This window comes from Acomys minous (genome assembly GCF_964271855.1).
Source record: "Acomys minous genome assembly, chromosome: 7".
In the NCBI taxonomy this organism is placed as follows: domain Eukaryota; kingdom Metazoa; phylum Chordata; class Mammalia; order Rodentia; family Muridae; genus Acomys; species Acomys minous.
In genome coordinates, this window is record NC_140488.1 from 93944206 (window position 1) to 93960600 (window position 16395).

At 40.8% G+C, this 16395-nt stretch overlaps 2 protein-coding genes across 3 annotated transcripts in view; one reads left to right on the top strand and one right to left on the bottom strand.

Annotated features, from left to right (window-relative positions):
* Window positions 1-16395, bottom strand: part of NHS (NHS actin remodeling regulator) — a 342238-nt gene that overhangs the window by 109206 nt on the left and 216637 nt on the right. The window lies entirely within an intron of this gene.
* LOC311602292 (inhibitor of growth protein 5-like) lies at window positions 8384-11357 on the top strand. Its single transcript, XM_084790188.1, has 2 exons — window positions 8384-8572; window positions 10509-11357. Exon 2 carries the CDS (start codon window positions 10553-10555, stop codon window positions 11243-11245), a length of 693 nt encoding a protein of 230 aa, XP_084646314.1. The 5' UTR covers window positions 8384-8572; window positions 10509-10552; the 3' UTR covers window positions 11246-11357.

Genomic DNA, 16395 nt, shown 5'->3' on the forward strand with positions numbered 1-16395 from the left:
CTTGTTAGGTGCCACAGTGTGATACAGAAAAAAATTAGACCACCCCTGAGCCAAAAGGGACTTACAGTCTAGTGGTTCCAAGCATATCACTAACGTACAAATGGGAATAAATGCTGAAAAAGGGCCTTCAATAAAATGTTGTAGTAACATGGGTTGAAGAGTGAAGGACTCTGCCAGTTGAGATCAGGTGGGATTCCCATGCAGTTGGATAAGGGTGAACCATGATGTACCAGTGAGATACTACCAGTGGGATAGCCAGCAAATGCATAGAGGTCAATACACAGACAGAATATGAAGAGTGAAAAGTAGGGTAAGGACCAGGCACACAAAGTAGATCAGTCAGAATCAGTGTAGTTATAGAAGTAGGAGCAAGAGATTCATGAAGGCCATGACAACATTCTAAGCAGGAAATGATGAAAGTCTGCCATGGGACATGGAGAATGTAGAGAAGAAAGTACAAACACAAAAGACATAGTGAACAAATATTAGACAACTGGAGCAGTAAGCAAAGAGGGGCAGAAGGTAATCATATCATTATATGTGTGTATGGGGAGTATAGGAAGGAAAGCAGATTCAACATGATGTAAAGTCAGAAAAACAAGGACTGACAACTCTTTGGAACAAAGCCCTGATTAACACAAGATGCCAGAAGACCCATAGACCCATAGATCCACTATGTACCTACGTGTTGATAAACCTAGCTGTTGCCAAAAAACCTTTATTACTCAATGAAGTGGGAAATTGCTCAGTATGTGTGTACAGAAGATGGGTGTAGGTGGATCTCCATTCGGGGAGTTCCTATGCTAATTCAAACATGAGGTAACATAGTGTAGATTGTTAACAGGTATTACATAAAATATTGGAAATGGAACAAGCACATATTAAGTGTGGGTGCTGGATCTTAACAGTATACCTTTACCCAGCCAAAAGTCAAAGCTATGTCCTTGGAAAGTAACCTACTGCAATGAAAGGATTGTGTAAACCTCCTTCCAACCCCTGGGTCAAGAGTATGTGCAAGTTTCCTTGTACAAGTGGAGCATACAGCAACATCCCATCCCCACCCCCCACCATCATAGCAACTCAAGCTCTGGTTTTAAAAGCAAGCTCTCTGCCTAGCCCTAGCCCTCAGGCTGAAGTTCTGTGGTCTTAGATTGGTTTTGGCTTCAAGCAAAGGCAAGCTCTCCCTTCTGCTTTCAGAACAAACTCCAATATTTATGGCTAAGTCTTTGTCCCCTTTTCTGCTGACCATGTGGGGAGCTTCAAAGTCTTTTTTGATGTGATTATTTGTTCTGCCAACAGCCCCATGTCTCTGAAGAGAGAGGACCACTGCTTATAGCGCGCTTTCTCTCTCTCTCTCTCTCTCTCTCTCTCTCTCTCTCTCTCTCTCTCTCTCTCTCTCTTTCTCTCTCTCCAGCACCTCCCCAAACCAATCAGTACTAAGTGATACCAGGTGCCTCTTTTAATCCTGCAGTAACAGACCAAACACTGTGCTCTTATTCCCACCTCCAAAAGAAAGTACAGCCTGGGCAAAACAGAAGCATCACTAGCCAAGTAACCACAAACCCATTCATTCATTCTATTTCTTTGGAAACTTATAGAACTGTAGCTTCTTCAATTCATCACTTTTAGTTGTCTTTAGGAGTGGCATCTGTCAAAATAGTCTAGCTAGTGACTATCCAAAGTGCAAGTTCCTCATGTTTAACTGTTCTCTTTTAGTATATGTCCCACTAATGTAGTGAATCAAAAATAATTAAAAGACAGTCAGAAGTGGAGCCAAATGGAAGGGATGAACTGAGGAGAACCACACTCATAAAAACAGAAATGAGGTGCATGTTCTAAGCACCAACCTGGGTTGAAGTACAACACGAGGAGTCCAAAAAAACCTTTAAACTGTGCTGCTTTCACTGTGGGCAAAATCAGAAAGAGAGAGCTCTTGTTCAAAAGGTTATGACAGTGAGAGTAAGGAGAAAGTTTAAAGGAAATGAAGCCAGTCTCTTACACACACACACACACACACACACACACACACACACACACACACACATCCCTTAATAAACTGGGGATATTGTTGCTTTTAGTGCAAATGATCATTTGGATCTTGACTCCTAAGCTTGGGAGTTACTAGATAGGGAAATAGAGTCCTTACTTTGCCTTCCACATCGTTATTTTTTTGTTGTTGTTAAATATCATTACTACATCATTACTATGAGATGTGATGAAGAATGATGAAAATAACAGTGACTAACAAAAAGCAATCAATCAGTACATCTACACAGAATAGACCTATTTTATACACACATATAAGGAAATGGAGTCTACTTTAAGAGAATAAGGCATGCACTTGGGGTGGCACCTGCTGATGAGGCAATGCATAAAAATAACCAAGGAAATAATGCAAGCAGTGTGAGAAGTGACTTAAGAAAAGGCCACTTTCATCTGTGGGAGCCAGAATGGGGCCTGAAAAGAAGAATTTGCAAGAGTAGAAAGGTGAAAGTACAGAAAACATGTAAACAATGGCCCAGAACTTTGAAGATACATGGCATTTCCAGAGTGGAGTATGGATCAGCATTTGGGGCAGAAATTATCATATATTTATTTCTCCATCTGTGAAATGGGCATGATAATTGGTATCTTCATAGAATCCCTATGAGGATTAAGTGTGATAAAGTGTAGGAAATGCTTTGCATGTTGTCTGGCATGCAAATTTGTTGGTCCATAGGGCAGTAGCAACCAAAAAAAGCTGGGAAAAGAACAGAGAGCTATTGCTAAGACCCTGCAGGATCCAGCTGGACCAGAAGTTTAAAAAAAAAGAGAGAGAGACGATACCTATGTGATTTGAAGTTTAAAAAGTAGCTGCAGGGGTATGGAGAGATGGCTCAGAGGTTAAGAGCACTGCCTGCTCTTCCAAAGGTCCTGAGTTTCAGTTCCCAGCAACCACATGGTGGCTCACAACCATCTATAATGAGATCTGGTGCCCTCTTCTGGCCTGCAGGGGTACATGCAGACAAAACACTGTATACATAATAAATAAATAAATCTTTTTTTAAAAAGTAGCTGCAGGATGGGAAAGACAGGGCCTATGGTTGATAGAATCATGGGAAGGAGGCAAAGAAGAAGAGGTGAAGACTTTCCAATGTGTGCTGCTAAATGTCCAGAGGGTAATACTTGCCTCTTTCAAAAGATGGACATTGATTTTTCTACAATAATAAAATCCACCCAAAAGTAATAGGGAATGTGCAAAGTATATTTTTGTGACTGAATGCACTTGAATAAAATCCAGGCTACTTCAACCAGTTAGAGAGATATGTTGTTGTTGTTGTTGTTGTTATTGTTGTTGTTGAAAACTACATTGTTTGAAATGTTTACAATAAAATGCTGGTGAAAGGGGAAAATCCTGGGAGGAACTGTGGTTGTAGTGGAGTAGGTAGTAAAAAAATTTTTTTTAAGAAACTCTCATTGACCAACTATGAGTGCATCTATCCTTTACCAAAGTTGAATTTTAGATCATTCAAATGGATGTCTATAGATACAAACAGCAAACAGGACTTGCAGCCTTTGCCTCCCTGGCAGTTCCCGTATAGTCTGCATCTACCTTCTCTGACAAGGCATGGATGTCAGAAGACTCCCCCAGCCCTGCTTAATGGTAGGGGATTAAAGCCCAGGCTTTCAGTTCCAAAGATACAGTTTATTTTTAATTAAATCATATCAATTCTACTAAGTCATGAGTGTCATTGTGACTATTGCATTTAATTTATTTTGTCCATGTCTCCCCCAATCCTCTTTCTCTTCTGTAATAGTCTCCATTCTACTTTGTGTCCACTGTTCCCTTCCTCTTTAGGTTCACATATCGCCTTTATGGGTCTGCCCTATTTTGATTAACTTAATGCTCTCCAGTTACATAAATTTCCCGAAAATGACACAATTTTGTTTGCCTTTATAGCTGAACAAAATGCCACCGTATTATCTTTTTCTGTTAGGGGATACCTATCTTATTTATTGTGAATAGCACAACAATCTACAAATGTTCAGGTATTTCCATAGCATTTGGACTCAGGATCCTTCTGGTATAAAGAGAAGTGTAGCATATCATATGTTAATTCCAGTCTTAAAGTTTTAAGGAACTTCCCTGCTGATTTCCATACCAAATAGCAGAACAGATTTCTCCCATTTGTTAATTGGATTGCTTTTTCTCTGCGTGGTAAATGTTTTGAGTTCTTTATACATTCTGGATAGTGATCCTCTGTTGGAAGAGTAGCTAGGAAAGATTTTTCTCCCATAATGTAGGTTGCAAGACAGTTTTTACAGTCAGATGGAAAAAGGAAGTGCTCTCCACTAGTGAAAACAAGAGTTAACAGACACTCATCTCTTTAAGTACATGGGTATGGTTAATTTGGCTTTCATCTGTTGCCTGAAAACACTGAAGTCTAATGATTTTTACCCTATAGTCTTCCTTAAACTCCTAGTGAATGAGAATTTAAATGTAAATAACATTTCTAAGACAACTTTATTATGAAAAGGCCAGGGCCATGGAACAACTCAGCAGGTAAAAGAACTTACCATAGAAAGGACCCGAGCTTTCTTCCTTGAAATCCACATTGTAGAATGAGACCGCTGATTTCTGCAAGTTTCCTCAGACCTCCACATTCGCACCATGTCACACATCATACACACACACACACACACACACACACACACACACACGGGGTGGGTGGGTACTATATAGTCTAGACTGGCCTGGAACTTGAAAACTTCCTGCTTGGCTTCCCAAGTGCTGGGATCAAGGCATGTACCAGTGTACCCAGGCCAAGTAAATTTCTATGGGGAAAAAAAAAAACTTTTGAAAATGTTTCTTTCCCGTTGATAATTCTTCTCAATGTTGTTTATATTTTCAGAGCCTGCAGCTGTGTTAGAGCACATTTGTCCACTGAGCTATAGCCTTGAGCCAAAATATAGGGAAAGGTGCCCTTAAAAGAAGAGAGAAAATGAAGGAGAAGTTCAAGTGCAAGGAAGTGGGTAGGATTTTTCTCCTCGCCTATGATTTTATTCACTGCCTTCCCACATATAAATGGAAGCCTGGAATTAGTTCTTAAATCTGACAATGTGGCTAATGACAGGGTATAGATTGAGATCAGATACCCAACCAAAACAAGGGATCTGTTTCACCTCAGCCACTCTGCATTTTGCTCTTATCTGCCTATTTGTTTCAAGATAACTTTCAAAGGAGTAGGTTGGTTCTGATCAAATGTGGAGCATGGCTAAAAAGTTTCAGAATACATCTTAAGCTTAATTTGTGGTTCTGCCAGCCATCCTGAGACAAAGCAGTAGCCAGTAAAAGTTTCTAAACGGGCATATCTGCTGTAATCTTTAGCGAACTTCACCCGAGTTCATACATGCATAGTGGCCACAGATCTATGAGATTTCATGGAGTGAAGTTTGCAGATCACAGACCCATGAAGGTATCCAAATTCACTATACAATAGCTTCTCACAGCCTTCAGAGAGGTGGACATTATCTCTACCTGGACAAGGGGGAATAAAAGCTTTCATAAAGGGGGACAAAGTTACATTGCTTTAGCTGTCTCTTGTGAAGGATTCCTGAGAAAAGCACTTTGATAGATGTAGAAACCAATCCAATAGAAACAAGCAAAACTTATGTAGCTAAATCTCTGGTTGAAACAGTATTGTCAAGAAGAAATCTGGTTACAGGGTGATAGATATGAATGCCAGAAGAGAAGCTATTCTGTTCGATATACCAGAATGCGCCCTTAATGATGGTGGCACCAAAGCATTGCTTTGGGAGGGTAAGCTCTCTCAGTATCCAGTCTAACCAGCAAAGGCCTACTCAGCTGAGTAAACAATCACTCTGCCTCCCAAAACACACTGAAAGTAGCTGGCTGTGGTGTAACATACTGGCAAAGTGCACATTTACCATGCACAACTCCCTAGGTTCTGTTCCCTGCACTGAAAACAAACAAACAAAATAAAATTTAAAAGCCCACTTCTACCAGGTCTATGGGCTTGAACCTTTAAAACGATTTCTTCTCTATCTTCCAAATCCAATAGCCAAGTGCTGTTGACTCTGTTTCATTTCCATACATTTCATTCTTCCCAGCCCTTCAGTTACTGCCACAGGCCAACGGTACCTTTAACTGCCATGCAAACTGCCATTTCCTTGATAGTTTCTCTGACAGTCATCCATTTTCCCCTTCTGGTCACAGCATCACATGTCTGTGTTAGTCATCTTTCTCCAAATCAAGCACCACTGTATCTGAAATAAATGTATTGGCTTGAAGGCTTTTACAGAATTAAATACATTTCTATCGTGGAGTCTGAAGCAGTTCGGAACAGGGCAGCAACAGAAACCCCTACACACACTTTAGCTCCTGTCCTCACCCTGAATATTATCACTGAAATTCTCTGTACCAAAATACATGGTATTTGTTCCCTCTGCTTCACGTCCAGGTGAGCTTCTACATCAAGACCATTAAAACCCAGATCAACTGGCACTTTTCTTTTCAAACCTCTCTGGCATCCATGTCAAAATAATGTCTTCCTCTTCTGGCCTTTCACAACTTTTAAAAACCACTTACTTCTATTTTAACCTTGTTTCAAGTTTTCCCATAAGGTGGTTATTTATTTGCATGCCTGTCTCCTTCGGTGTCTTTCTCAATTTGTTATTAAATAAATCACTGACGGGGTAACCAGGTTCCTTCTCACTGACAGAAATGTATACCTTGGAGGTTTTGCAGAACTGATATTCAAAAGGGTTGACAGTTGCATGGCATAGGCATTGACTAACCAAATGGATACATGGCTGCAGTGATAAGTCCAGCTAAAATTCAAGTTTGGCCTTAGCCCAACAGTCAGGATTTCAGTGAAAGGTGGTGTTCGTATCTGATTCAGTCTAAAGACTGCTCAAGTTTCAAGCTGATCAGGTCAGCCAGGGTCTGAGGCTTTGGAGGCTGTTTGTTAAATCTTTCAGTATCCTGGGTGTAAATACCAGGGTTGTTGAGTTTTTTTTAAGTCACTATTATAATTATTTTTAGGAAGACTAAAGCCAAGGTGAACAGTAGTTAATTGTGAGATTTTTTTTGTAACAATAAGGCCTTCAAAACACACACACACACACACATACACACACACACTTAAGAAAAGATCTTAGCCATTGTCTCTGCTGTCACAGTATAGCCACACAAAGCAGGCTTTCATTTATGGCTCCCTCTCTCTGGGAAGCCAGACCTGAGAGTAAAGGATATCTTAATGTTCTCTTTCAAGGTTGCTGAGAATCAGAAACATAGATTGGTAGGATGCTACAATACCCCCCTTTCTTTCACCACCCCTCGCACCCTACCTTTTTTCTCTTACCTCCTACTTGCCTTTTTAGAAATAATCTTTAAGTATCTCCTGTTTTACTTAGCTACCTGGGAATACGTTTTTTTAACTAGGTAGCAATGGGAAGAAATTCAGCTCTGACAAGGAGGACTAGATACACAGCTTTGCAGCTCAGGTTTGCAGATTTGAAGGAGTTTTACTCCAATGATGTCAATTTGAAAGCTGCAGTTCTGTTCACCTACTCAAGGTTGGTTTTTTTTTTCAGTGAAATTAAGCAATATAATTAATATCACCTGAGTCGGGTTCAGTCTCTGAAACTGAACAAAACCGTGCTTTTATTATCAGACCCAGAGGGTATCCCAGCAGCTGCACACTCCAGTTCTGAAATGAGACTCTCTGAATGTAAATAAATATATGCTCTCTGTTACTTGCAAAGCAGTGTGGCATTGGGTAAGTCACAACTTGCTATGTGTCTTGTAACTCTTGAAATTCCTTGAATTTGGCAAAACTCTGCAACTCACAGGTCACCATAGGCCACCACTGGTGTGACTCTACTCAGAAGGAAGTGGCCAGAAACCACCTTGATCAGTGGGGCAGCTATGGGCATGTGTCCTCTTAGAAGGGTCTTTCTAGGAAACTACATCCATCCATAGACTCATCTCTGGATCTCCAGGTAGCAGCTCAGGAGCAAACAAAAATGAGGTAGAGAAACTATAAGATGTATCTTGGTTTAGAATCCCTAGACCCCACAGGATGGTGTATTTGTAAACAACTGTAGTTTCCTGGGGCCCCATAAGGGTCATGCTGAATACCAAGAGTAGTCAAGGAAGCCCAAGCTATGGCTTCCTGCCAGGTATTTATATTCATTTACAATCCTGCAGCACCAGAAGCAATTTAACAATTGGGTCATTTTTACTTTAAGCAATATTTCCTGGTAACACAGCTGACATTCCACCTTCACTACGTTTCCAGGGCAACAGAGCTGGTAAGTTAACACAAGGACAGATTGGACAGATTTCCACAAAGAAGGGGGAAAGGCTGTGTTAATCCTTTGCCCACAGTGATAAACTTGTCCACAGACAGAAGCTTGTTGGCTCCTGCTAATGGAATGCAGAGAAGCTGGACCTCAATTTAGACTTAAGGGCAGAGGGCAGCCATGGAAACTCAGCAGGATGTTGTTTCCGTAGTAATGGATGCTTAGGCTTGGGTATATTCTGTGAGATACAGACCACAAGAAAGAGGTATTTAGGGGTTCCATACTTAAGGGCCTGAGGGGGCTGACTCGGAAGGAACCATAATTATTCCATCATCAAGGAAAACATCATAAGCTCCAAAGCAGAGGAGAATGTAAGCTAACTACCCTGCTCACTGACCTCCAATGGAGGCTCACAGCACTTGTCTTTTCCTGAGTTTCTGGCTTAGCATTTGATAGAAGCTGCACTCCCTTAGCTTTTCTTATAGCACCCTCATCATTCCTGTTCCAATAAGACACATATGTCTGATGGGGTAAGCATGTGTGATTCCTGGCAAGCAAGTTGTTTTCTCTCTCACTTATGAAAGCCTATCAAACTGGGAGTCAAAGTGAAGTTAGCTGTAGTTTTAAATGTGCTCTTATTTATACTTGGAAGTAAAACATTCCCAAATGTCCACCATGAATAACCCAGTACTTGAGGCACAGCTTTCCGGGTGACATACCGCTATATCAAGACATGAGTTTGAATAGTACAGCCTTTGTAGCAGTACAGGAGCATAGGTTATCCCATGAGCTGGGAGGAAAGCCCACATCAGGATGTAGCCAGACGTGTCTTCACTTCTTTTCACATCAAACTGGGAAGCTACCAGGCACCTCCTAGCCTAAGCTGCATTGTTCTGGAGTATTGTTTTTTTTGGGGGGGGGGACACTTGAGGTGCACTAGGTATTTCTAGATCACTGATTTAGTTATTTACTACTATGAGGGCTTCCAAATCATCAGGGAAAAGTATTTTATATTATTGAAAGACTCTAGGTCAAAGGATAATTAAGATCAACTGGTACCGGATCACTCAAGCTTAGAGAAGGCATTGTTCATTCATTCACTCACTCAGCAATCAAGTGTCAAATACCAATACTACATGTTGATGACAGTGGCCTTGAAGAGTACCCTAGGAGTTGCTGGACTCGAAATCTTGATTATTGCATGATCACCTTTTGTTGTCTTCTTCTTCCCTCCCACTGAACCTTCCAGGAATCCTTTCTTCCTAAAGGCATGGTTTGCCTAACAGATAAAGGTTCATCCTTGAGGGACTGTTTTCTAAAACCAGCATCTTTTAAAATATGCTTAATGGTCCAGCTTCTTACGCTGTGCATCTCAAACCCATACAGGGTAACCAAACATAAGAGGCTATGAAAATTTTGGAAATAATGAAAGGTTTCTAAGTGCACAACCATCAACAATTATTACATCAAACCATAATGGGTCTGAGGTGGTTTTGGTAGTGCTTGCTCTTCCTGCATCATACAGTTTCACCATGGCCTCAGTTCTGCGTACACAACAATGTGTTATCATAACACACAAAGCCAACGGACACTACCTGAAATACTGGCTCAGATTTGAGATGACTGTATGTTATGGACTGCTGTATTTATTATGCAGGCAAAGGGTTTTTTTCTCTCTCATAGAAATGTGATTGTTTGATTATAGAAAGAAAAAAAATTCAGTGTTTTTCTACTGTCATTCATAGAAATATCAAATTGGTCTACCTTGCAATGTATTCAGTTTGGATATTTGATTTAAAATCCTTCTGTCTGAGAACTCACTGGAATGTTGTTTTTAAAAGAGTCATTTGGTAAATTTCAGTTTGGGATTAGGACACAATTTCTAACAATTTCTGAAATGGCACCAAACATACATTATGTACTATGTAGTTTTACAAAGGTGCATTCTCACCATTGATGATTGATTTTAAAATCAAAATATTAGTCAATTCTGAAACATGTTGAAAATGTTTCATTTCCTACAGTATCAGCCACGCTTTAATTCTTTTTGTGAAATAAGTAAGCCCAACCATTAATATACACATTTACTTTCACTTTTAGAAAATAAGTATACCAAAGAAGTGTTTTAAAATAAATTTCTCTATAATTTATATGACTAAAATTTAATTTTGTACCTCTTTTATATGCCTATATACCTGAAGTTGCATTCAAAACTCATCAGGTGCCTCTCGTGCAGACCCTGAGCATGGCTGCAGAGAAGATGGTGACTGCCTTATACTTGGAGGACTATCTGGAGAGCATTGAGAACCTTCCCTGTGAACTTCAGAAGAACTTCCAGCTAATGGGAGAGCTGGACCAGAAAACGGAAGATACGAAGGCAGAGATCAACATCCTGACTGCAGAGTACCTTGCCACAGTAAAGACTCTGCCTTCAGAGCAGCGTGTGGCACGCCTGCAGAAGATCAAGAGCTCCTATAACAAGTGCAATGAGTACAGTGATGACAAGGTGCAGCTGGCCATGCAGACCTATGAGACGGTGGATGCATACATCCAAAGGCTTGATGCTGACTTGGCACGATTTGAGGCTGAGCTGAAGGAAAGAATGGATGAGAGCAACTTTGAAAGCACCCGTCGGAGTCAGAAAGGAAAAAGAAGCTCCCGGCACCTAGGCATGAAGACCTCAGAGGAGGGTCCTCGAAAGCAAAAGAAGCATAAGAGCACTTCTGTGTATCCCTCTAGCATGCTGGACTTGCCTGTGGATCCGTATGAGCCTACATACTGCCTGTGCCACCAGGTGTCCTACGGGGAGATGATCGCTTGTGACAATCCTGATTGTCCAATTGAGTGGTTTCATTTTGCCTGCGTGAAACTCACCAAAAAGCCCAAAGGAAAGTGGTTCTGTCCACGATGTGTTCAGGAGAAGAAGAAGAAGAAGTAAAGAAGAGGTGGTTGTGACAGACTGAAGAGCCAGCTGATATATTTCTTCACTCATGTTGCCATGTCATGTTTCATTTTAAAACTACCTTATTTCGACTGATATTTAATAAGAAAAAAATAAAAATCTCATTACGCAAAAAGGAGTTGAGAGTAGAAAATTTAAGCAGTCTTGTTGTAACAATAGAAAGCGCTGATGTAATAAGTTTAGGATACTCCTCATTTTTAGAGAGGTCTTTATGCACTTGAGAAAGCTTGGAAACTCCTAACCCATCCAACGTTTTCACTTTTGACTATAGAAATGTGTGTGTGGACACTTTGTGACCTAATAATATCCTAAGGAATAGATACACCTGGTAAACATTTTATTAAAACAATACACACTTTATTTGGTCTTCTACCTGACAGAAGTAACCCATGCCTACAGATATATTTGCTAATATATTGTTTTACTGTGTTAACATATTTAGGAGCTATTGGCTATTTTAACACTGCTGTTAAAAAATAATATCAACGGGCTGGAGAGATGGCTCAGTGGTTAAGAGCGCCACCTGCTCTTCCAAAGGTCCTGAGTTCAACTTCCAGCAACCACATGGTGGCTCATAACCATTTGTAATGTGATATGGCGCCCTCTTCTGGCTTGCAGGAGTACATGCAAGCAGAGCACTATATACATAATAATAAATAAGTAAATCTTTAAAAAAAATAATATCAACAAGAGGTCAGGGATGTGGTTCAGCAGGTAAACATACTTGTTGCTCAAGCTTCACAATATGAATTTGACCCCCAGAAAGTATGTAAAGGTGGAAGGAAAGAGCTAGCTTCACAAAGCTGTTCTCTGACCTTGGCAGATGCACACAGACACACATACACATACACACAAATAAAGAAATAAATGTATAAAATAATGTTAACAGTATTCTAGTATTTCAGTGACGTTTTTAAGTTTCTGAAGTAGAACCATATGGAGTAGAGATAAGAGGTTGAGATTCTCAATCAGGTGATAGCCTTCTCTATTCAACAGCTCTGAGAAATCACGGGATTTCCCTGGATCTGCACATGTCAGAGATCATGCCCGGGTGCTTACTGAAGCACATGTTCTTCTCTTCTTGCATCTCTGATTTGGGGTGCCAATAACGGTTAAAGCTGATGTCAGGGTGTCGTGATTTGGGCCAGGCCAAGAGTACCATTAGGCTTGTGTTGTGCTGTGCTGTGTTATGAAGTCCCAGGCACACCTTTTAGTACTTAAGTCTTATCAAGCTTTTTGCTTGAATCATTGGGAATGGGAGTGGGAAAGGGATAAATGTCAAATGTAGGCTTGGCAGCAGTTGATGAGAAACCGTAGGCTTTGGAAAGACAGAAAAGAATGTAAATTCCTTTTGTTCTGTTTTCCAGGCTCTGAGATATCTTTGAGAGAAGTTTGATATGGTTACAAGTATCAATTCTGTGTCCCATAATGAAATCAGTATGTTTTGTCCAAGACTCCTCTGGCTCTTGGCCTGTAGAAGATTTCTTGACTTTTCCTCTTCAGAGGGAAGAAAAGCAGTTTGTCTTCACTTAAATGTCCTCTGTTTGTCAATTCCAAGGGAAGTAAATGTATGTGTAAATGTATATGAAAATGGAAATGAAAAGTTTTACAGATTTGTCGTGTTAACTGCAGCTGGGTTGTTGCCAAGTAGCCCCATGTTCTAAGGCTCCCTCACCACACAGGGAGAAGAGACTCCATTTAAAGAAATGAAAATGATATGGTGCTGTCCTTGAACTCTTCACCTTTCTGAAACACTGTTCTCAGAGAAAGAAAGGTCAAAATTCAGTCACATGAAACTTTCATGTCCATGCCAGGCTGCTCCATACTGGTTGCCATATAAGGTAACGTATGTGCCATAAAGATGTGTCCTCCAAAGTGCACAGCAGACCACTGCCTCCTCCACTGCTGTCTCAGTGGTACCTGCTCACTCTACTTCTTATGAGTGTGCTGGACTCCGGTTGAGCAATCGCTCCCTCTCTTCCTCAGAAACCTCTGTTCTACCCCATTTTGAGCCAGCATAGGAGCCACCTACATGGTTTACCACAGATAAGAACCCCATGTGGAGAAAAAGACTAAAACCCCTCACTACCCCCATCCCCCACCCCCCACCGCACCCCTACCCCCACCCCCCACCCCAGTGCTTTCCTCCCTACACAAAACGAACAGTCTACAGTTAATGTTCCACTGGACAGCCATGCTGCCTCTCTGTGACTTTACAGAACGTGGATCTAGCTCACCAAGAGACTCACCTATAGATCTGCTGAGTCCACATGTTTGCATTGTCCAAACAGCTGCACAAATAATAATTAATTCCATACTTGTCCTCTCTTTGGTGGCCTGCCTCCACCATACTCCGCACCCCCATGCCACCTTCATCTATGGCTTTACCACTTTTTAATTAGTTTCAACACTATCACCCATAATGGCTTCCCAGCTGTTTCCATGAGAATTTGGCAGTGACCTACTTTCTCCCCGATTTCTTTATGCTTCCGTGTACCCTGAACACAGTTTGACAAATTGCTTGTTTTAGAGTCCTTTTATATTTGTTCCTGGAAATTTGATCTTGGCATTTATTACTATAGCACTGGCATCTTGCCTTGGGGTCCATCATGCCAGTTAATAGTACCAGAGTAAAAAAAAAAACTTGTAAGTTTCTAGTCACATTCTTCTTTTTCTCCCCTTATCTGTCTCCTTCCTCCCTTATTTCTTCCCTCATCCCCTTTCCTTGCATCATTTCTGGCTCCCCTCCCCACCCATTGAATTAACTCACTCTAAATCCCCCCTCTCCATGAATAGAATCCGACAATACCAGACAGCTGAGATCTACTGGAAAATACTAAAAATAATTGCCTTTTGTTATTAAAGTCCCATTTGGGGCTGCCATTATTCCCTCCCAGGAATCTGTAGTTTCCTGCAGGGATTCAGAGGTCTGCACCCCCATGCTTTTTTTAGAATGCAAAGGGATATTTCAACAAACATACTACTGAACTGACGGTCTTAAATTAATGTGTATTGTCTATTGTCCCATTTAGCTGTGGCTGCCACTTCTCTGGAATTTGCCATTGGAATATTTTACTCACTGATTTCTTCTTGGTATCCTCCACATCCTATTTAACATTAGAGTTCTCAAAGTAGCCAAAGACTCCAACTCCCTACTCCCTACTTTGCTTCCCTACTCACTGAGGACCAGCTGCCTCATTTAAGATCTCCAGTGTAACCTCCCCCCCCCCAAAAAAAAAATCTTGGGAAAGCTAACAAAGGAGTCCTTAGAATTATGCTTTTGACATGCTTCCTCTTTATGCATAACTTATTTATTATTAAAACAAGAACTTTTTTAGCTGACTAAGCAAACCATCTATCACTAATGGAATTGATAAACCAATTATTATATAATCCAAAATAAAATACTAAAGGATAACAAAATCCAGTCAATTTGAACTCTACCCAAAACAATGATAAGATGAAAGAAAGGGAATCAGACACAAAGGAACGTATTTAAGTGGTCCTATTTATATTTAAAATAATTTAAACTACTTCAAATTAACCCATGCTGGGAAAGTCAGAATAAGGACTTTGCCTTAAATATGGAGGTGAAGGCGCTCTTCTGAGTTTTCTCAGAGGCATAATGTCAGGTACCCAAGCTGTTCAGTTTGTGAAAATCCATTGGACGAGATACATTTAGAATTTGTGCATTTTTTCCTTGTTTTTTTTTTTATTAATTTATTCTTGTTACATCTCAATGGTTATCCCATCCCTTGTATCCTCCCATTCTTCCCTCCCTCCCATTTTCCCCTTACTCCCCTCCCCTATGACTGTTCCTGAGGGGGATTTCCTCCCCCGTATATGCTCATAGGGTATCAAGTTTCTATATTTAAACCAATTTTCAAAAAACAATCCACACTTTTTTCAGGGTGTAATGAACATGTCAGGGCTTGTTTCAAAGCCCAGTGTAGGACATGCCAGGGCTTGTTTCAAAGCCCAGCGTAGAAAATAGCTGACAGCCCAAAAAGCTGACGTCTGACCAGATGTGTGAGTGATAGATAAAACCTTAGTAGTAAGTTCTGACCTAGGAGCAGCCAGGACTGCAAGTTAGTGATAAGAGTGCCGCAGAAAGCTAGATGTGTGAATTAGAGAGGGTAAGGTTAAAGTAAGTATAAAAACCCTGAGAAGAAGCAGCCAGCTCTCTTAGCTCTTCTCTTCGCTCTCTCTTCTCTTCGCTCGCTAGCTCTCTAGCTCTCTCTCTCTCGCTGTCACCATGATTACCTAAAATGCTACCAGCCGATGGGCGCTCTCCCAGGATGGAGCAGACAGACATGCTGTCAGAAAACAACCCGAGAACTGAATCAAGTCGCAGCAGCGAACCTGTTCGACAGAACTTCACGATATCAGGTCGTATACCCTAATGGCATAAGCTCCCAGAACATTGATATTATAAGATGCTAAATGTTACTCCTATTAGAATTAGGATAGTGTTAAGAGTTAATGGAATGGTATTGGTGGCTTGGCCTTGGAGCCTTAGCCGCTGCCTTTTGTTGTAGTTGCCTTTGTATTGCTAATAAATCTCTCTTGCTAAATCGTACCACTTGCTCTTGGCCTGACTCTTTTGTTCCGGATTCTGAGTGTAAACTCTCTGCTCGCGACAGCTGGCGTAGTCGGCAGGATCTGGAACAAGGCTGGGGAAAGGATTAGTTTATGCTAACTTTCCCCAATTTACAAAGGGCTTGCATGTAATCTGGCTGAAAACTTATATCGAGTTACCAGGTGATTACCGGACTCCTCGATGCCAGAGGAGCGGGGAAAGCCTGGGTCCGAAAACACCACCCTCCCTAAGGGTGCGGAAGTAGGACGAACTCAGTGCCCGATGCCAACTTAAGAGCTGGTTAATGGCACAGAGGAAAGAAACTCAATATAAGGCAACTAAAATTCAAACAAATGCTGAAATTTTTCAGTAAACGAATTGAAAGATTGGCCGATCTAAAATTTGAAAAATTAATCAAGAGCACTCAAACAAGTAACCTTCAATGGTACCTTAGGAAAAGAGAGATTAAACTGCTATACTGGTTGGCAAATAAGCTGTAGAAATGAAGTCTTTAATTAAGAAAATGAGAGGTTTACATCTAAATCCA